At 42.4% G+C, this 21,433-nt stretch overlaps 1 protein-coding gene across 1 annotated transcript in view; it reads left to right on the forward strand.

Annotated features, from left to right (window-relative positions):
• Positions 1-21,433, forward strand: part of LOC114030754 (calcium-activated chloride channel regulator 1-like) — a 63,244-nt gene that overhangs the window by 12,313 nt on the left and 29,498 nt on the right. Inside the window, 7 exon segments of the mRNA XM_027845627.1 lie at positions 63-290; positions 5,071-5,295; positions 8,326-8,503; positions 13,610-13,710; positions 15,626-15,850; positions 18,876-19,143; positions 19,965-20,135. Of these exon segments, the coding sequence (XP_027701428.1) occupies positions 63-290; positions 5,071-5,295; positions 8,326-8,503; positions 13,610-13,710; positions 15,626-15,850; positions 18,876-19,143; positions 19,965-20,135 (1,396 nt within the window).

A 21,433-nucleotide genomic window follows, 5' to 3' on the forward strand; every position in this document is an offset into this window, starting at 1 on the left:
GGACCTGAGAGTGGAAAAGTCCAACCCATGGGAATGAGGCTTTCTTCTAATTGACCTTTCAGGTAGCTGAATTCTGTACTGCAAAAACACATAACCCAGATGCACCCAACCTGCAGAACAAGATGTGTGACCAAAGGAGCATGTGGGAGGTCATCATGGACTCTGAAGATTTCAGAAACACATCTCTAAGGGCAGGCGTGAACTCTCCTCCTTCTCCTACGTTTTCTTTGCTGAAGGCCAAGGAGCATGTAGTCTGCTTAGTTCTTGACAAATCTGGAAGCATGAGTGTGGTAAGGAAATTCACTGCAGGAGGGGGAAACTATGAAGTGCTCACAACATGACATGCAAAGCGTTATGCTCGGAGATGGAAATGTGGAGAGAAAAAGGTAGAGCAGGCCACTGAGGACCGTAAGCGCCGGGGATACACACACAAGAGCCATGGCCTCTTCCTTCTGGGAGCTTACATTCTCATCAGCCAGTCAATTAAGCACCTACTAGATGCCAGGCACTGAGCTAAGCACTGGGGATACAAAGGGGGAAAAAAGTCCCTGCCCTCAAGGAGTTCACAGTCTAATGGGGGGAGACAACCTGCAGATAGCTATGTACATATGAGCTACGTACAAGATAAATTGGAAATAATCAGTAGAGGGAAGGCACTAGAATTAAGGGGGATTAGGAAAGACTTCTTATAGAAGATGGAATTTAAGCTGCAACTTAAAGGGAATGAGGAAGGGAGAACATTCCAGGCAAGAGGAAAGCCAGTGAAAATGCCTGGAGCTAGAAAACGGAGTATCTTGTATGCTGAGCATCAGGGAGGACAGTGGTAGGAAGGAGTGGAGGGTATAAGAAGACTGGAAAGGGAAGGAGGGGATGGTCATGAAGGACTTTGAATGTCAAGCAGAGAATTTTATGTTTGATTGTGGAGGTGACAGAGAATCACTGGAGTTTATTGTGTGGGAGCAGGGAATAATTGTTGTTGTTTAGTTGTGTCTAACTCTTCATGACCTATGGATCATACTGTCCACGGGGTTATCTTGGCAAAGGTACTGGTATGGTTTGCCATTTACTTCTCCAATGGACTAAGACAAACAAGGTTAAGTGACTTGCCCAGGGTCATACATCTATTTCTTAGGTCAAGAGTTCTTGACCTTTTTAAATATCATAGACCTCCTTTGGTGGTCTGGTGAAGTCTATGGACACTTTTTCAAAATATTGATTTTAAATGCATAATGAGTAAAATATACACAATTACAAAGGCAACAAGTTATATTAAAATCTAATTCTCAATATGTTAAAAGTCCCAAGTTTATATACCCCCTGAAATCCATCCCAAATATATAGACATATACATATACATATACACCCACATATATAGACATATACACACATATAGACATATACATACTTACATTTATACTTGTATGTGCTTGTGTATCTATATCTAGATATACAAACACACAGATAGACAGATAGATAGACAGGCAGATAAAAATATCTCCAATATGTGATAGAGATGGGAACTGAATCAACTGGTCTTCATGGCTCTGAGGCTAGTTCTTTTTACAAAGCCATGCTGACTCTCTACAGCAGTTATGCTATATAAAAAGACTGGTTTTGAACTCAGGTCTTCCAGACTTCAGGCCTAGTGCTATGTCCATTGAGCCACCTCAATGCCTCCTGATATGGCTAGACTTAGATTGCAGTGGGGAGAGATGTATGGAAGAGAAACCAGCCAGCAGGCTATTGCAATAGTACAGACATGAGGTGATATGGGCATGCACCACAGCGGTGATGGTGTCAGGAGGGGGTGCATGCCGGAGATGTTATGAAGGTAAAATCAACAGGCCTTGCTCAGTAATAGACTGGATATGAGAAATGAGAGAGAATGAGACATTCAAGCCTGGGTGACTGGGAGGTTGATGGTACCCTCCACAGGAGAAAGGGAATTCAGAAAAGGGGAGGGTTTGGAAGAAAAGATAATGAGTTCAGTTTTGGACATGCGAATGTAAGATGTTTATGAAACATTCAGTTATAGATGTCTAATAGGTGGTTGAAGATGTGAGACTGGAGGTTAGAAAGGAGGGAGAGCTGAATAAGTAAATTTGAGAAGCACCAGCATAGAGATGAAAATTGAATGCCTGGGCACTGATGAAATCACCAAGTGAGACAGCATAAAGGGGGAACAAAGAAGGTCCAGGACAGATCCCTGGTGTTACCCACAGTCAGAATGACTGGGTTGGAGATCCAGCAAAGGGGACTGAAAAGGAGCCCCTAAATAGCTAGAAGAACCAGAAGAGTACAGTATCACAAAACCTGAAGGAGAAGAAGACGGTGACTCCCATTGTCAAAGCTGCAGGGAGCTCATGAAGGAGGAGATTTGAGAAAGTGGTCTTGGACTTGGCAATTAAGACATTGTCAGTAGCTTTGGGGGGAACAGCTTCAGCTGAATGATGAAATTGGAAGCAGCCAGTAGAGAAAGAGAGATTGAAGAAAAGTGAAAGAGTCGGGATGATCAAGGAGTAGTTCTGCTGGAGAAGACAGGATGGAGTGAGATCGCTGGCAAGGAGAAGGGCCGCCTCATTACATGAGATGGGGTGAGGTGGTAGCAGTAGCAGAGGCTTCTACATGATGTGAGATAACAAGGAGGGGAGAAGAATACGCTCTTGGTGAATGGCCTCAATCTTTCAATAATAATAAGGATAATAATGATAACAATAATATCTAGCATTTATATAGCATGTACTACGTGCAGGCACTATGCTAGGTACATTACAAATATTATCTCATTTGACCCTCACGACAACTCTGGGAGCTAAGTTCTATTATTATCCCTATTTTACAATGGAGGAAACTGAGACAAATAGAGGTCAAATGACTTGACCAAGGGCACACAGCTAGTAAGTGTAGGAGGACAAACTGGATCTCAGGTCTTTCTGAATCCCAGCCCAGTACTCTGTGTACTGTGGCAGTAAAAAAGGTACTATCTGCTATTTTTTTTTTCTAGGCAATTGCAGTTAAGTGACTTGCCCAGGGTCACATAGCTAGTAAGAGTCAAGTGTTTGGTCTGAGACCAGATTTGAACTCAGGTCCTCCTGACTTCAGGGCCTCTGCTCTATCCACTGCGCCACCTAGCTGCCCCATACTATCTGCTTTTTTTAATGAAATGTGGGGCAAGGTTCTCAGGTGAGAGGGTATAGTGTAGGTGGTAGAAGTATGGGAGGCATGAGGAGGGGTGAAAAGTATGCAAAAGTTGCTGTGATGAGTGAATACTGAGTCAGTTAAGGAGGTGTCAAAGAGCTGCCTGCTTCAGAAAGGGCAGCATTGATCTGTAGTAGATCCAATCAGCAGCTGCACATGAGCAGGAGTGAAGACAGTTGATGATGGGCATAAGCCAGGGCTGAGGCTTGGCAAGGCAAGATTGGCAGCAGAACAAAGAGGCAAAGGACTCAAGAGAAGAGGACAGGGTAGAACCAAACTGGTTCATTAAGTTTCAAGATGGGGAGGGAGGATAGTGTAGCCCAGTGCAGGAGTGATGGCTCAATAGAGGTACACAAAACATAGAGGGGAATGGTGGTCAGCGAAAGGCACTGGGATGGTGAGTGAAGCCTTAAGGGAGCAGATTGACACACTTTCCTGTAGCAGTGGCAGTACTGATTTGATTCTGGCTCCAGAGCTGCAAAGGACAATGAGGGGAAATTGGGAGGCGGAGGAATGAGGGGGTACATTAGGATGGGCAGGGTGTAAAGTGAGGCAGGCTGGAACCCCTGTATGTAGTGGAGGATGTGAGGCATTCACCAGTAGAGACAGCACAGATCCCAGCCTGAAGTTACAGAGCTGAAAGGGTTAAGTCCCATAGGGCATCATCTTTTTTCCTGATCCCCCTAAATTCTAGTGCCTACCTCCCCATGATAGGACCAACCTGATGCAGCTTCATTTCTCCTGCTGCCCCCAGCACCTGATTGGTCCCAGCTTTCGCTGTTGCAGCATCCTACCCCATTCCTACCCCAGACAACATGGCATGGTCCTAAGACAAAGCTGAACAAGGAATCTGACTGATCTAGATTTCCTGATATAGCTTCCTGGTCACCTAAGGATCTAAAACAGTCTTAGCAACAAGTCCCTTGGACTGGATGGATTTCTGAAATCCAGGAAAATCACATTACCCTGCCCTGCTGACCAGCCATGTTTCCATAGGGAGACTAGGGGAGCTTCATCCAAAGATACTACTGTATCCTTGGTGCATATCCTTGCTGTGTTAGGGCAAAGGAAACCTCCTTTGTTAGATGTTCAGGGGCTTGATAGCACCTCCTTTCATCCCAACATCTAACCTGAATTAAAAGGGTGAGGTTTTAGTGCTACACCTCTGACACTGCCCGAATTACCTCATTTTTCTTCTGTATAAACTTGGTTTATATTTTTATATGAACATATTGCCTTCCCCAGTGGTGCAATGAAGAGAGCACTGAGCTTAGAGTTAGCTAAGACCTGAGTTCAAATGCAGCTTCAGATACTTAATAGATGGATAATCTTGGGAAAGTCACTTAACCTCTGTTTTGTCAGTTTCCTCGAGTGTAAAATGGGAATAATAACAGCTCCTCCCTCATAGGATTGTCGAGAAGATCAAATGAGATAATATTTGTAATGTTCTTAGCACAGTGCCTGGAACTTAGTAGGCACTTCATAAACGCTTCTTTCCTCCTTCTCTGAATCCCTCCGCAATGAAATATAAACTCCTTGGGAGCAAAAACTGTTTTATTTTTGTAATGGTACCTATCCTCAGTACCAGCACAGTACTTAGCATATATTAGGCACTTAATGAATGCTTACTGACCATATTGTTGTCACTTAATAAATGCTTGTTAATTAATTGATTTCTAGCTCCAATGATTATAAACTAATAGAAATGGGGCACTAATTTTAAAACAATGAAGGAGAATTTTTAAAAAATAAAAATGTTTCATCTATCAGTGGCAACATTTTTAAGTTTGAAAACTCCCACACCTTTGCTCAATCTCCATCACTGCCAAAGCCCAGGAAGTTTTACATATTCTCTCTCTTTTTTTAACCCAGAATAACCGACTCTCTAACCTGGTTGAGGCAGCTGAACTGTACCTAATCCAAATTGTTGAAATAGGATCCTGGGTTGGGATGGTCACATTTGACAGTGATGCCAAGATCTAAAATAATCTGACACAAATAGTCCCTGGAAATGCAACCCAGGAAATCATCGAGAGGCTGCCTAAAGTAGCAAGTGGTGAAACTTCAATCTGCAGGGGACGCCAAGCAGGATTCCAGGTGAAAAAGACTCAAAAAGATTTCAGCCAAATGTCATTTTCCATTTGTTGCTATGTGCACTATAATGTGTACTGTCTAATGATCTTTGAGCTGGGGTTGTTTCTTCCCGTGTCTGTCATTTAGAAATCCTGGGACTTGGTCAGCATAGGTCATTGGTGAAGGAAGGAATCCTCTCTTTCCCTCCCTGCAAGCTGGAGAATCTCTAAGGATCATTCTTGAGATCATAACTGTAGATGTCTAAGGGAACTCAGAGGCCATCTCATTCAGCACTCTCATTTTGAAGAAGTGGAAACTGAAGTCCAAATGAGATTAAGTGCTTTAGCCTTGATCACCCAGTTCATAAGAATAAGAGGCAGGATTAGAACCCTGATCTTCCTGACTCTAGGTCCAGCACTCTATGCACTCACTCAATACAACAGTCTTCTTCTCAAGAGATGAGTTGTTCTCCCCATGTCTTTGGGATGTTACAAGTTTCTTCTGTAGGAGTGACTTAGATCAGGAAGAACTAAGCAGGTAAATTCAGTGACCACTCATGCTATAGTGGAAAGAGCACTGACCTTAGAGTCAGAAGAACTGGGCTTGAGCCCACAGGACCATGTATGTGACCATGAACAAGTCACTTAAACCCTCTGGGCCTCATCCATTAAAAAGAAATGATGCTATGTCTACTCTCTCAAGAAATTACAAGAACATCTTGCAAACTTTTACGGCAGAGGTATTAAACACATGCACTGCGGCCCATAACACTCCAGAATGCAACAGAACCAGATTAAAATGCAATTGGGAAATATTGAACAAAATAAATAAAAATACAATAGTATACAGATAATGTTAATATGTGGCTTTCTTGGCCAATATGCACTGCACCTGCAGGGATCCTTATGTGCAGTTTAATGGTTCTTATTTCTATTTGAGTTTGATACACTGCTCTAAAGTACCATATAAATATGAGTCAGTGTTGTTCCCATTCCTGAAAGCATAAATGTCTGGGGGACTAAAATGTTGGTTTGAGAGGACATGTGCAAAAGAATAGTTCATAACATTTCCATATAATGAGTCGAGAAGGTTCCCATATATCAAGCCAAGATTGTTTCAGTTATCATTGATTGGAGGGAAGATTAGTGGACATCTGAACACTCCAAGCAATAACTGGGAAACCAAATGTACTCTGGCAGATGCCTGTGATATTCTTAAAGAATCCAGGAAAGGAGATTCTACAACTTTAATGACTTCAATTCCATTTTATTGCAGCATGGGCCTTATCAAATCATACTAAAAATGAATAAATGAATGAATAAAAAATTTTAAAAATTTATTTCAAGCACTACCCTAAGCATCAGAAATATAAGACCAAAAGCCAGTGACAGTCCCTGCTTTCAAGGATCTTACAGCCAGATCCCAATTAGTGTGAATAATGAATCCCTGAAGGAGTCACATGTATTTGAATTTATACTATTTGAAGTTATAGTTATATAAAATAAGGTAATTGGTTGGAACCAAAGGGGAACTCATTGGTTCCCAATGGAAGCCCAATGGAAATACGCAATGTGGATTCAAATAATATAACCATTTCACAAGATTCATTATTTACACTAATCAGGACCTAACTGTACATTCTAATATGGGAGGGGAATGGTGGCCAGGGCATGGTACTGTGGTTTGGAAAGTTAGAGAGACAGTGAGTGCAGCCAAAGAGGAATAAGTTGACATGCCATTTCCAGTAGTAGTGGTGGTATTGATGTGATTATAGCTCCAGATTTGGAAAAAAGGGGTGGGGGTGGGGGTGGGAAGGGGAATATGAAAGGAGTATTCACAGCAGCAAGGTGGCTGATGAGGAGATGGCTAGAGCAGCTTTATGAAGACCCTGCTGTGTGCCTGGCACAGTGCTGGGCACTGAGGCCCTAGGAAGGATGCTCCAGGGATAAAATGGCTAAATCTTCCAGGGTGTCTTCTCTGGTTCTGGAGGCAAGGTGACTAGCAGGGAACTAGCCAGGGAGAAGAGGGAGGCATGGCTGGAGTCAACCTGGCCTGAAGTAATAAACCACGTGTGACACTCACCAATCAGGAGGACGGAGCCCAGGCAATGACATGCCGGAGAGAAAAACTACTTGGGATGCTGATTAGATCAATCGATTCAATGAAAGTACAAATATTCAGAAAGCACAGAAAACCAGGCAAAAAGCAATAAAGAATACTTCTGTGACAAGTTTGAGGCTTTTCCCTATAACAAGTTAAGAGGTGCATCTGCCTTTTATTGTAGGGCTTGTTACCCTTGCAGCATGAGATTGGGGCTAGAATGGCCCTTAGAGATAATCTAGTCCCAATCCCAATAATTTACAGATGAGGAAACTGAGGCCTAGAGGGGTAGATAGATGGTCATCAAAACCAGGTCTTGTCATTTCAAATCTATTACTATTACATGATATTACTATCATGGAAGACTGAGATTTTGCAGCAGGGAATACACATAACAGAGATAAAGTAACTAATTCATGGATCCAGGCACCTTTTGGCCATGGCTTCCCTGTCACTGCCCACACTTGCACTCCAAGTCCTACCTCCCCACCACCACCCAGAGCTATTGATTCCTAGACTAGATCCCAAGTACCCCGATACTTGTCACCCCCATCCCCATCCCAGGATCCAAGCCTTCATCTGGGGCTTTCCCCTCCCAAACTTCAATGATGTCCTTGCTTCTTTCATGGCAGCATAGCTGGGGGCTTAGAGAGACAGAGGGCGATTTAAGCATGATAGCTATGACAGCTATCAATAGAGCAGCACACCTCCCCCTAATTGTCACAATGCAAATTAGCCTGGAATGACAAGGCAAAAAGCCTCACCGCGGAGAGAGGAGCAAAGAAACAAGTATCTATTAAGTGCCTGCTACGTGCCAGGCACTGTGCTAAGGGTTTTACAAATATTATCTCATTTGATCCTGGTGCATTGGACTAACCAGGGCAGTGATTTCATGTTAGCTCAATTTGGTCAGGCTCAGAGTTCCATAATTAATCCCTCATGTTTCGCTTTCAGGTAATTACCCAAAGTAACAGAAGTATTTCTGGTTCTGAAATAGTTTTATTAACAGATGGAGAAGACAATGAAATCAGCACTCGTTTTGAGGAGGTCAAACAAAGCGGAGCCGTGATTCACACCATCGCCTTGGGACCAGATGCTGCCAGGGAGCTAGAGAAGCTGTCGCTTATGACAGGTAGAACACATTTTTAGAATACTTTTTTTTAGTATTTTATTTTTCCCCAATTACATGTAAAAAAACAATATTCAACATTTGTTTTTTAAAATTGAGTTCCAGATTCTCCCCCTCCCTCCCCACCCCCTCAGTGAGAAGGAAAGGAATTTGATATAGATTAAACATGTGTAGTCACACAAAACATATTTCCATATTAGTCATGTTGTAAAAGGAAACATAGACCAAAATAAAAACCTAAGAAAAATAAAGAAAGTAAAAAAGTATGCTTCGATCTGTATTCAGATGCCATCAGTTCTTTCCCTGGGGATGGATAGCATTTTTTATCCTAAGTTCTTCAAAGTTGTCTTGGATCATTATATTGCTGAAAATAGTTGCCATTCCAGTTGATCCTTGTACAATATTGCTGTCACAGTGTACAATGTTCTCCTGGTTCTACTCATTTCACTTTGCATCAGTTCATGTAAGTCTTTCCAGGTTTTTCTGAGATCTTCTAGCTCATCATTTCTTACAGCACAATAGTATTTCATCACAATCACATACCACAACTTGTTCAGCCATTCCCCAATTAATGGGGAATTCCCCATCAATTCCCCAGTTACTTCCACTGTCTCCTAGTTGGATTTGCTGTCTCTCATTTCTTCTTCCTCCAATTCATCCTTCCTCGGTTTTTTCAATCCACATCAACTTGTCACTTTTTTAACTCTCTTTGTATTTATTGCATTATTGGCATTTCATTATGTTATCTTTTTCTCTCATTTTTCTCCACATATATTATTCACATCCAACCAGATTTTAAGACTTTTATGTTGAGGACAGGACAAAAGCTTCTATTTCTTCTGTATTAGGGGACAACTGGAGGAATACCTCTGACATATAAGAAAGAGCTAGGAAGCCACTGGTACATTTGGGTAGATCTCCTACGGAAAGATAAAAATAAGAATTATACAACATGAAAAAACATAAAGTAATTTCAGTCAATATCCCCATGAATGTCATTATAGAACCACCAACAAAATCTACTGCATGGTGCCAGGTACTCAATATTGGTAAATACGCAACATTGTTTATTTACCCAATGTTGGTAAATAAACATTTATTAGCTAATTAACTATTGATGTTGGGCACTCAGCAATTATTAGCTAATTAACTTTTGGTGCTATGTGCTCAATAAACATGTATTAGCTAATTAATTGATGTAGCAAGAAAAAGTTGATCCACTACTTAAAGGTGCCCTTATTTGCATATGTCTTGACCTAGATTTGGTGGTCACCATAAGGATTTTGTCTGATTGTATCTGACAGTGGTTCACTGAAAGTCCTTGAAGGTTCTGGAGGATTGGTTCATAATTCCTATAGCTTCAAACAGCAGGACATGCCAACACTTCATTGGCAGACCTGCAAGTTGCTGCTCACTGTGGGGACATTCACCCACAGTACCAATGGCATCCTTTTAGCCAAATACAAAGGCTTTTCACAGTCTTCATCCTCCTTCACGTTTCAGCATTTGGCTCTGTCACTAAGAACTCCAACCCTATGTGAGTCTGAAAAACATCTTCCCCTCTCTGGCCTGCAAAAACCTATTCCTTTTTCTCCCTGGACCTTCCACCTCCCTCATCTCCCTATTTGTTTTTCATATTTAAATGTTTTCCTTGGTTTCTGTTTGAAAACTCCTAGGAAACTCACTCATCCTTTGCAAATTCACTAGAAAATGTATAAAAACAAACAATTAAACATATCTCTATGAGAAAATCTTAAAGAAAATGAAATTCTAGCTGATATGGTATATAAAGTGCTGGACCTAGAGTCAGGAAGACATGAGTTCAAATCCAGCCCCAGACATTTACATGTGATGACCCTGGGCAAGTCATTTAACTTCTACTTGCCTCAGTTTCCTCACCTATAAAATGGGAACAATAATAGTATCTACTTCCCAGGGTTGTTTTAAGGATAAGCTGAGGGGGCGGAGCCAAGATGGCAGAGGGAAAGCAGTGACTCTCTTGAGCTCTCTCCCAAAGCCCTCCAAATACCTAAAAAAATGGCTCTAAACAAATTCTAAAGCAGCGGAACCCACAAAAAGACAGAGTAAAACAAATTTCCAGCCAAAGACAGTCTGCGTGGCTGATCAGAAAGGTATATCACGCCGGGCGGGGGGGCAGAGGAGCTCAATTTGGTGTGGGCGTGCAGGCTGCAGCCACCCTGGAGCAGGCCTCAGAGGACTGAATTGCGGGCAGCTGTGGCGGTTTCCAGCCTTCTCAACCCCTGAACACCAAACACAACTTAGAAGGTCAATGGGAAAAGTCTGTGATTGCGGTGAGAGAGGAGCTAGGTCTCAGCTGCAAGTCTTGAGCGCGGCCCGGGGCCGCAGCTTTTTCCTGAGCTTCCAGCCCACAGACTGAGGGGGAATCGAGTGGCTGATCAGAGGGGGATTACAAGGATCTCTTTGCCAGTGCTGAGGCAGGAATGCCTTGCTTTACTGGTGCTTGGATCTGGGTCACAGTTCTGAGGGGCGGTCCTGGGGCAAGGAGGAGTGCTGGTGTGGTGGAGCTTGTTGTGGCGGTGGAGAGGAAGCACCTCATCCCTTATCATACCTTGGAAGAACTGAAAATTTACAGGTCCCTAGAAATACCTCTGAAAACAGCTGTACAAACCCCAGAAGCTTGGAACAGTACATTCTCCACATTGGAAGCAGACTTTTACCTTAACAAAGAGGTTAAAACTCAAGTAATTGGCCGGGATCATGAGTAAGCAGTGCAAAAAGAGTCAGACTATATTATCTTACTTTGGTGACAAAGAAGATCAAAACATTCAACCAGAAGACAACAAAGCCAAAGCTCCTACATCCAAAGCCTCCAAGAAAAATATGAATCAGTCCCAGGCCTTGGAAGAGCTCAAAAGGGATTTTGAGAAGCAAGTAAGAGAAGTAGAGGAAAAACTGAAAGTGAGGCAAGAAAATCATGAAAAACAAGTCAACAGCTTGCTAAAGGTGACTCAAAAAAATACTGAAGAAAATAACACCTTAAAAAATAGCCTAACCCAAATGGCAAAAGAGGTCCAAAAAGCCAATGAGGAGAAGAATGCCCCAAAGAGCAAAATTGGCCAAATGGAAAAGGAAGTCCAAAAGATTACTGAAGAAAATACTCCTTAAAAATTAGAATAGAGCAATTGGAAGCTAGTGACTTTATGAGAAATCAAGACACTGTAAAACAAATCCAAAAGAATGAAAAATTAGAAAACAATGTGAAATATCTCACTGGAACAACAACTGACCTGGAAAATAGATCCAGGAGAGAGAATTTAAAAATTATTGGACTATCTGAAAGCCATGATCAAAAAAAGAGCCTAGACATCATCTTTCAAGAAATTATCCAGGAAAACTGTCCTGATATTTTAGAACCAGAGGGCAAAATAGAAATTGAAAGAATCCACCGATCTCCTCCTGAAAGAGATCCCCAAAGGAAAACTCCTAGGAATATTGTAGCCAAATTCCAGAGTTCACAGGTCAAGGAGAAGATGTTACAAACATCCAGAAAGAAACAATTCAAGTATTGTGGAAACACAATCAGGATAACACAAGATTTAGCTGCTTCTACATGAAAGGACCACAGGGCATGGAATATAATATTCCGGAGGGCAAAGGACATAGTATTACAACCAAGAATCACCTACCCAGCAAAACTGAATATAATCCTGCAGGGGAAAAAAATGGTAATTCAGTGAAATAGAGGACTTTCAAACGTTCTTGATGAAAAGACCAGAGTTGAATAGAAAATTTGATTTTCAAATACAAGACTTCAGTGGAACACGAAATGGTAAACAGGAAAGAGAAAATCATACGAGACTTATTAAGGTTGAACTGTTTACATTCCTGCATGGAAAGATGATATTTGTAACTCATGAGACCTTTGTCAGTGTTAGGGTAGTTGGAGGGGAAAAAATTACATGTACGTATAAATAGATATAGATAGATAGATAGAGGGCACAGGGTGAGTTGAAGATGAAGGGGTCATATCTGGAGAATAAAATTAAGGGGTGAGAGAGGAATATACTAGGAGAAGGAGAAAGGGAGAGGTAGAATGGGGTAAATTATCCTACACAAAAAAAAAACAGAAAAGAAAAAACTCTTACAGTGGAGGGGAAACAGGGGAAGATGAGAGGGAATGAGTGAATCTTATTGTCATAGGATTTGACTTAAGGAGGCAATAACATACACACTCAATTGGGTGTGGAAATCTGTCTTACCCTACAGGAAAATAGGGGGGGAAGGGGATAAGAGAGTAGGGGAATGATAGAGAGAAGGGCAGATTGGGAAAAGGGGTAACCAGAAGCAAACACTTCTGAGAAGGGACAGGGTCAAAAGAAAGAATTGAACAAATGGGGGGGCAGGATAGAATTAAGGGAAATAGAGTTAGTTTTTCACAGCCTGTCTACTATGGAAGTGTTTTGCATAACTGCACATGTATAACCTATATTGAGTTACTTGCCTTATCAATGAGTGTGGGTGGGGAGGGAGGCAGGGAGAAAATTTGGAACTCAAAGTTTTAAAAACACATGCTTAAAAAAAATGTTTTCACATGCAACTGGGAAATAAGAAATACAGGAAATGGGGTACAGAAATCCATCCTGCCCTACAGGAAAATTGAAGGGGAAGGGGATAACAGGAGAGGAGAGATAGAAGGGAAGGCAGACTAGGGGAAGGGGTATTCAGAATGCATGCCATCTTGGGGTGGGGGGAGGGGTGAGATGGGGTGAAAATTTGTAACTCAAAATCTTGTGGAAGTAAATGTTGAAAACAAAAAAATGAATAAAAATTACTATTTAAATAAAGGATAAGCTGAGATAATACTTGTAAAATGCTATTTAAAGCCTACATAAATGCTAGTTACCATTATTGTCATCATTGTCACTGTAATCACTGTCATCGGCATTATTTTTTTTTTAATTTTTGGATAGGCAGTTGGGTTAAGTGACTTGCCCAGGGTCACACAGCTAGTAAGTGTTATGTGTCTGAGGTCAGATTTGAACTCAGGTCCTCCTGAATCCAGGGCCAGTGCTTATCCACTGCGCCACCTATCAGCATTATTATTAACAAGATACAATCTCATTTCAGGAGGCTATAGAGTTACTCCCAAAGAAAATATGACAGACCTCATTGATGCTTTCAGTAGAATTACATCCAGAAGTGGCGACCTCTCTCAAAAGGCTATTCAGGTTTGCATTTCAAGAAAATTCTTTATTTTTTCACAATTTAAACAAATCATTATAAGAAATGTTTTAAGTGTGTTGACTATAAACAATTTAGGTTTGAGAAAAGACAAATTCCTTGTCAAACGTGTTTGTCACATATTGTCCTACTTAATGTTAAATATACTTTTTAACAAAATTTGGAAAGCCTAACCCTGAAACTCCCTGCCCTACAACTTATAGCCCTAGGACGACTGCCTGGAACCCTGAGGGCGTAAAGACTTGGCCAGGCCTACACAACTGGTATGCGCCAGAGGCCGGACATACGTCCAGGATGCGCTGATGCTAAGTCTGGCCTTTTATCCTCTAGACCATGGCTCCTCCTCCTTCAGTTGTATATTATTCAAAGTGTGCTCTTCAGGCCCCTCTCTCAAGGGCAGGCCTCCTGCATCACCCCTCACGGTTCCAGGGCACCCTGTGGAATTGGGGGTGCCTCTTCTCTTTCATAGTATCAAGTCCCCATTGGTTGTGTTCCTCCTATATTAGGGGCCTAGTGGCCAGTACCCCAGTTTCATTTAAGCAGTTAACACAGGATGGCTTTACAAAGGGGTATTTGCTTCATCGTGAGATAATAATTGTAAAATGCTTAGCACTGTGCCTGGTACATATTAAGTGCTATACAGATGTTTATTATTATTATCATTATTATTATATCACCACTTTGGTCTCTTGGTGGAAGGAGGTGGGAGAAGATTGGGCTCATAACTTAGCTCAGTTCCTTCATAGCATCTGTCCTACCAAGTTCACACCCAAAGCCAGCATCAGTGCTGGTTCTGCTGGACCGGAGTCCTGGACCCGTGTTCCTTAAGGTATTGCTGCTAGGCTGGTTGTAACACCTGTATTCCTGAACTCTCAGAGCCCTGTGGTTCTTGCTTCCTTCCCAGATCGGAACCTCTACTCTCTGTATGTAGATCAGAAAAGATCTAATTAAAAGGCCAAAGACCCAGGCCCATTGGGGAGGCAGATACATTCTATGGCCAAGAAGAAGGAAGGGAGGCCCTCATAGTTTTTTCCCCTTCAGCATGGCTAAAGGAGTCACCTTACTCCCTCAGATGTGAATGACCCAAAAGCCATGGTCAGTGCTGACTCAGGCTCTTTTGAAGATGTTGACAATTTCAGCCATAGAGCTGATGGAAAAAGGCTCCTCCCAACTATGCGGTAGGCCAGCCAGAAACAACTGCCAAATATCCATCCATGTTCCATCCAGGCTTTATAATTCTAATAGAATCATACCAGCTCCTCTATATCCTCCACGTCCTCCACTTAACATCTTAGCAAACTTCCGGCTCTGCCAATGGGCCAGACCTCCATTACAGTAATAACATTCTTCCTCTTCTGCAAACCTATTCCAGTGCCACATTGTGGCATGATCCTGGCAGGTCTTTTGGGCTGCAAGGACTTTGAGCGCAGTGATTGTCTGTGTCTGCTGCCTGAGGGCCAGGCTAGCTAAGTATATGGAGAGTTAGAACCAGAAGGTTGACTGCAGGGTAATGTGCCTTTTGGTCAGAACAGCTCACTAAAACGGGCTCAGAGGTGGCAGAAGGGCTATGATCTGTGTCTTTGAAGTACTGGAGTAAGCATATTATTATCAATATTGTTAGTGACAATCATTTTTGTTTATTTAACCCTCACAGTTTACAAAGGACTTTCATAAACATTACCTCCTCGAATCCTAATCTTCATCTCTATTTCTAACTTAGACTCCTCATCAATATTTAGCAGTATCATTTATGCTATAGATTAACAAAAGACATTAAAAATAATTACACTAGGCATAGTACTTTTGAACCCTAAAATTGAATTTTAACAGTTACTCTGAAATAGCTATATATTTAAAAATTATTAATGCAGACTTTTCTTTTTTCATTCATTTGTGTAACAGCTTGAAAGCAAAAGTGTAATGCTCAATTCCAAGGAGTGGATAAATGGCACAGTAACTGTGGATAGCACAGTTGGAAATGATACTTTCTTTGTTATCACATGGACAGAAAGTGTTCCCAGAATCTGTCATCAAGACCCCAAAGGAAAGGAATATCGAAATGCAGATTTTTCAATTAATAAGCTAAACAGTAAGGCTGCTCATCTCCGAATCCCAGATACTGCAGAGGTATGAATTCTATGACTTCTCTAATTTTCTGAATGTTTTCTTATTTTCCCCAAACTAAAAAAACAAAAAGCCAGCGACATAAATGATTAACAGATGAATGAAAAAGTAATTAAAAAGTGCTGGCCATATACAAAGTACTGAGGATTCAAATAGGGAGCCAAATTCCCTGCTACCAAGGAGCCCCCGCGTTCTGATGGAGGAGACAGCACAGAGAGGAGGTTTCAGCTGCAAATCAGATAGAAATACTGCCCTCCCTGGCCCCCCAGTTCTCCCCACTCCCACCCTCCCACCCCCCATGGGTCCTTAGGGTGCAGTTGCAAAGCAGATGGTCAGGAATCTTCCTTAATGCCATTTCCACTGATAAAACTATACTGGTTTCTGATGCTGAACTATTTGACAGTGCCAAGACCTTTTGCACAGAGAACTCCCTTCCCCATTCTTCAGTAGCTTTGGCCTTGAACTCTGAGTCAATGAATGATAAACTGAAATACAATCATTTTAAAACCAGTTCTCCTTGTCGACAAGTTGGAGACGTGGTCATACTATACTGCAGGAGAGATGATTCAGAACTCAGTGGATGTCCAGGCCCAAATGGTAAATGTCAGATTGGGAGGAAGTTACTACAGGTGTTTGGCTTTGTGCTGCTTAAATCCTTGATCACTGATATCCTGATTAGCACCTTGATAATGACACTGATCAAGGTCTAGTTTTCAGGTGACACCAAGCACAAAATTAAAGCTGTCATGTTGGATGACAGAGTTAAAATCCACATGATTCAATAGGCCAGAACGATGGGCCACATATATTTGAATGTTGGAGTTTCTCATAGGACCCTAAGCTGACCCAGTAACTCACTCAACAAGTTGGATGCTGTATAGGACTATGTGAACTGTCATATTCTTTCCCCAGGGAGCCCACAGGACAGGTAAATCTCTCTTTAGAAGGTCTGATTCCTGAAATCAGGAACTTTTGAACTTTTTTTGAAAGGACTTTGACCCAGATTTTTCTGACTCCTAAGGCAGCCCTCCATCCACTAGGCCACACTTCCTCTAGGATGAAAGTTAGGAGAGAAGAATGTCAGGTTCTACCCTTGAGTTCACAAAAATCGACCTCACAGGTACAAAATAGTGAAGGCAAATCTGGCTCCCAGCTCATCTGGAAAAGCCCTGGGAGCTTTGGTGAAGAGCAAACTGAGTAGGAATCATCAGTGTCATGTGGCAGCCCCTGCAAAGCTGTGTTGAGGGGAGAGCCGGTGGTGTCTAGAATATGGGGGATGACAGCTCTGCTGTACGTTGCCTTGGAGTACAAGAGGACGTTAGCAGCTGGGTGGCACCAGAGGCAGAGCTGTGGCCCTAGAGTCAGGAAGACCTGAGTTCAAATCTAGCCTCAGACGCTTACTAGCTGTATAGCCCTGGGCAAGTCACTTGAACACCATCTGCCTCAGTTTCCTCACCTGTATAATGGAGATAATAATAGCACCTACCTCACAGTTAATAGGGAAAGAATCATAAGGATAGCTCATGTCTTAGTTTCCTTAAAGGTGGGAAACAGAACACCTAACTCCCGCCTAGGCACCCAGTGTCCAATACGGCTACTGAGGGTGATAACACAAAAGACACTAAGAACTCATGGGATCATAGATTTCTGTTTGGAAGGGGCCTCAGAGGTCATCAAGTACAACCCCTTCTTTAAGAATGAGGAAATTAAGGCATAGAGAGGTTAAGCGACTGCCCAGGGTCACACAGATACCAAATAGGAGAGCCAGAGCTTGAAACCAGGTCTTTTCTCTCTAAATCCAACATTCTACAGGAGCCTGTGAATACATACAGAAACAGAACCTACTCAAAGAGCCCACTGGCTCCCTCAGAAGGGGGCTGACTTTAGGGGTGCTGTCACCCCGAGGAGTGCCCATTTCCATAGAATGCTTGTAGTGCCACTCTGGTCTCTATTCCCCCAAGAGGGCAAGATAGTAGAGACAGAGAGAGAGAGAGGGAGAGGAAGAGGGAGAGGGAGCTGGTCTGAGAGTCAGGAAATCCCACCTCAACACCTTCTGGCTGTGGAGCCCTGAGCAAATCACTGAGCCTCTTCGAGCATAAGGCAACTCTCTAAATTACAGAGAAGGTGCCTACCTACATTAGCAGAGGGAGTTTCTTCTCCTGGGAGTTCCCGTTGTCAGTGAAATCACAGGTCTAGTCCCCATCCCTATTTCAAAGGGTGAGCATACCCTGGGGCTTCCTGAAAAGCAAACCCTTTCTCATAGGACCCTAAACTGACCCAGTAACTGTCTCAACAAGTTGGATGCTGTATAGGACTATGTGAACTGTCATATTATTTCCCCAAGGAGCAGCCCACAGGACCAGTAAATCTCTCTTTAGAAGGTCTGATTCCTGAAATCAGAAACTTTTGAACTGGGGTGCCCCACAAGGTAACTTCTCAACCAAATGCTTCCCAGGAAGTCTCCCCTTTCTGGCGATAAGGCTGGGTGGCCAGGCCATACTTCCCAGGGAAATAAAGACCCCACTCCATCTCCCAGACAGTAGGCTAGGGCTCAAGAACAGTGTCTTGATCACCCCTTGCAGGATACATGCAATCGTAAGCAGCTCATCATGGTTTTCCCCTGCCAGTTTCTGTCTTCTGCTTCTGGGCAGAGGAATGTGGAGATGTAGAAATCTCCTTCTCCCATGCCCTGTGTTGTGCTCTAGAAAGGGAAGAGAAAATGGTGAGAAGAGAGCCCTGGAGAGAAGAAGTACAAGAAGGTAAAAAAAAGGGGCTTTCTTTTGTGAGTCATTGATGGGGAGGTTGGTTTTTTCAAGCATCCTTCAGTTACCTCTCATCAGGATCTTGGGGAACGCCTTAAATCGATCAGGCCATCACGGGTCCATCCCCCCATCACAAGTCATGTAAAAATGATGAATGGTCCTCAGACTGTCAAATGTTTTTAACCAAAGGGGGTGGGGGGAATGAAGGACAAAAAGTATTCAAACTTTTAAAATAAATGTATGGAATATTTCGTTTTGACTTTCAGGCAGGAAATTGGATTTACAGACTTCAGAATGAACATAGCCTTCAAACCCTGACACTGACTGTGACCACTCGAGCAAAAAGTCCCACAGTCCTCCCTGTGATTGCGACTGTGCATGTGAACCAAAGCACAGGCCATTTTCCTAGTCCAATGATTGTTCATGTTCAAGTGAGTCAAGGATTTTTGCCTGTTCTTGGAGCTAAGGTGACGGCCATAATAGAAACAGGGCACGGATCGCAAGAGACCTTGGCACTTTGGGACAACGGAGCAGGTAGCAGGAATCCTAGTTAAACTTTTAAAGGACTTTGAAAAAATAATGCTATTTGCCCTGCTTCTTTAACTTGGATTTTCTGTGTAGCTAACAGCTAATGTGTACATCTGTGATGTGGTGGTAAAAGACTGAGAATCAGGTGACCTGGCTTCTAGTCCCAGTTTGGCCACTAACTAGCCACGTGATCTTGGGCAGCCTCCTTAACATCTTTGAGCCTCAGTTTCCTCATCTGTAAAATAAGGATCAAACTGCGTGACCTCTAAGTTCCAATGCTAAAGTTCTAAAATACTAGTCTTATTTTTCAGTAATTTTTTGAAACTTTTTCTCTTTAGAGCTAGACTAGATTTGGATCCAGGCATAAATGCATTTTTCGAAATGTAATGAATATTTTTTCAAGAAACTTCAAAATGAAAAGTCCTTTTATCTTGATTGAGAGGCAGAGTGAAATTGTGGGTAGTGAATTGGACTGGCATTAGAGTGGAACTGGGTTCAGATCCTGCTGCTTACAAGCTCTGTGGCCATGGGCAAACCAATGAGACTCTCTGTGTCTCCATTTTCTCATTTGTCAGATGGGGATGGTACTATCTGTAGTACCTACCTTGGGGGATTTCTGTGAAGCCAAATGAGATGATATATGGAAAGTGCTCTCCAAATGCCAGTTATGTTTAATTAATGCCCCTGGCTCCTGAACCACTTCCTACAGCTGCGTTAAGACAGTAGCTTAACTGTAGGGCTCTTTGTCTCTCTGTCACCGACGTTGCTCCTGCCCACAAACAGAGGGCATTTGACCTTGGTTTCAATTTTTACTTTGCTCCCTCCAGGTGCTGATACCGTGAAGAATGATGGCATCCACTCAGGGTATTTCAGAAGCTATCAGGAAAATGGCAGATACAGTTTAAAAGTGCTGGTCCAGGCAAGAAACAACACAGCCAGGCTAAGCATGAGATCACCCCAGAGCTGCGCTATGTATGTACCAGGCTATGTGAACCATGGTAAGCAGCATATAACCTTTCCTCCTCCAAACTTCTGCCCCTTCTACCCTGCTCACTTCCTCTGCAGGGTCTTGGTCCAAATCAAGGCTTGTGCGTCCTTGGGGAAGGTATTTGACATCCTTGAGCTTCAGTCCCTTCTTCTGTGATGAACCCCTGTTCCACACTTGCAGACACCCTTTAGCTGGTTTGGGCTTTGGTTTTTTTTGAGGGGGGAGTGTCTTTTTTTTTTGGTTTGTTTGTTTTTGCCTCCAGTTCTCAACCACTGAGCACTTCTAGGCAAAGTCAGAAAACTATACTGATTCCATCCTTTATAAATTCATGTTGTGTAGTCTTGCTTGGGTCCTCCCTATTACCCAGAATCCTTTTATTCATCTCTGATCACATTCCTCGTAGCACCTGTGTCCACCCTTCTTTGTCCTCAAAAACGAAAAACCATCCCCACAATCTCAACTCAGCTCTTACTTTGATGAAAAGAACGAGGTCATTGATACAAGTTCCTTTTAACTCGTTTCCCTTTCAGAGCTTCTGTCTTCTTCTCCTCTCCTCTTTCCATTATATCTCAGAAGAAATATAATTTGTTTTCCAAGGCCGATCCCTGTATGAATGAATAATGAGATAAGGTCTAGAATAATGATAGTAATAGTCCCCCTGTACTCTGGCCTGGTCAGACCACAGCTGGAGGACTGTGTTTAGTTCTGTGCCCCACATCACAGGAAGGTAAACTTCAGGAAAGAGCAATCACAGCAGTGAAAGAATAGAAGATTAAGTCACAATTGAAGATGTTTAGACTGGAGAAATCAGGCAGCTAGGTGGTACAATGAATAGTATATCGTGCCTGATGTCAGGAAGACTCCTATTGCTGAGTTGAAATCTGACTTCAGACACTTACTAGCTGTACGACCCTGGGTAAGTCACCTAACTCTGCTTGCCTCAGTTTCTCATCTGCAAAATGAACTGGAGAAGGAAATGGCAAACCACTCCAGTATCTTTGTCAGGAAAACTCCAAATGGGGTCACAGAGCTGGACACAGCTGAAAAACAACAAGCCTGGAGAAAAGAGGAGTGAGGGGTTCCAAACAGTCTTAAAGTACCCCCCTTAGATGATTAGAATGAAGAAGGACCAAATAGAAAATAATATCTGTAAAATACTTTACAAACAAACCTTAATGCGCCATATAAATGATATTGTTATTATTATTATTATTATCACTATTATCAGTATTGGTTTTTCCTGGCACTAGAGAGCAGAACCAGGAGCAAGGAGTGGAAATTACAAAGAGGCAGGAATTTGCTTTCAGG

This window comes from Vombatus ursinus, unplaced genomic scaffold, assembly GCF_900497805.2.
Source record: "Vombatus ursinus unplaced genomic scaffold, bare-nosed wombat genome assembly UNPS02005264.1, whole genome shotgun sequence".
Classification (NCBI taxonomy): Eukaryota; Metazoa; Chordata; class Mammalia; order Diprotodontia; family Vombatidae; genus Vombatus; species Vombatus ursinus.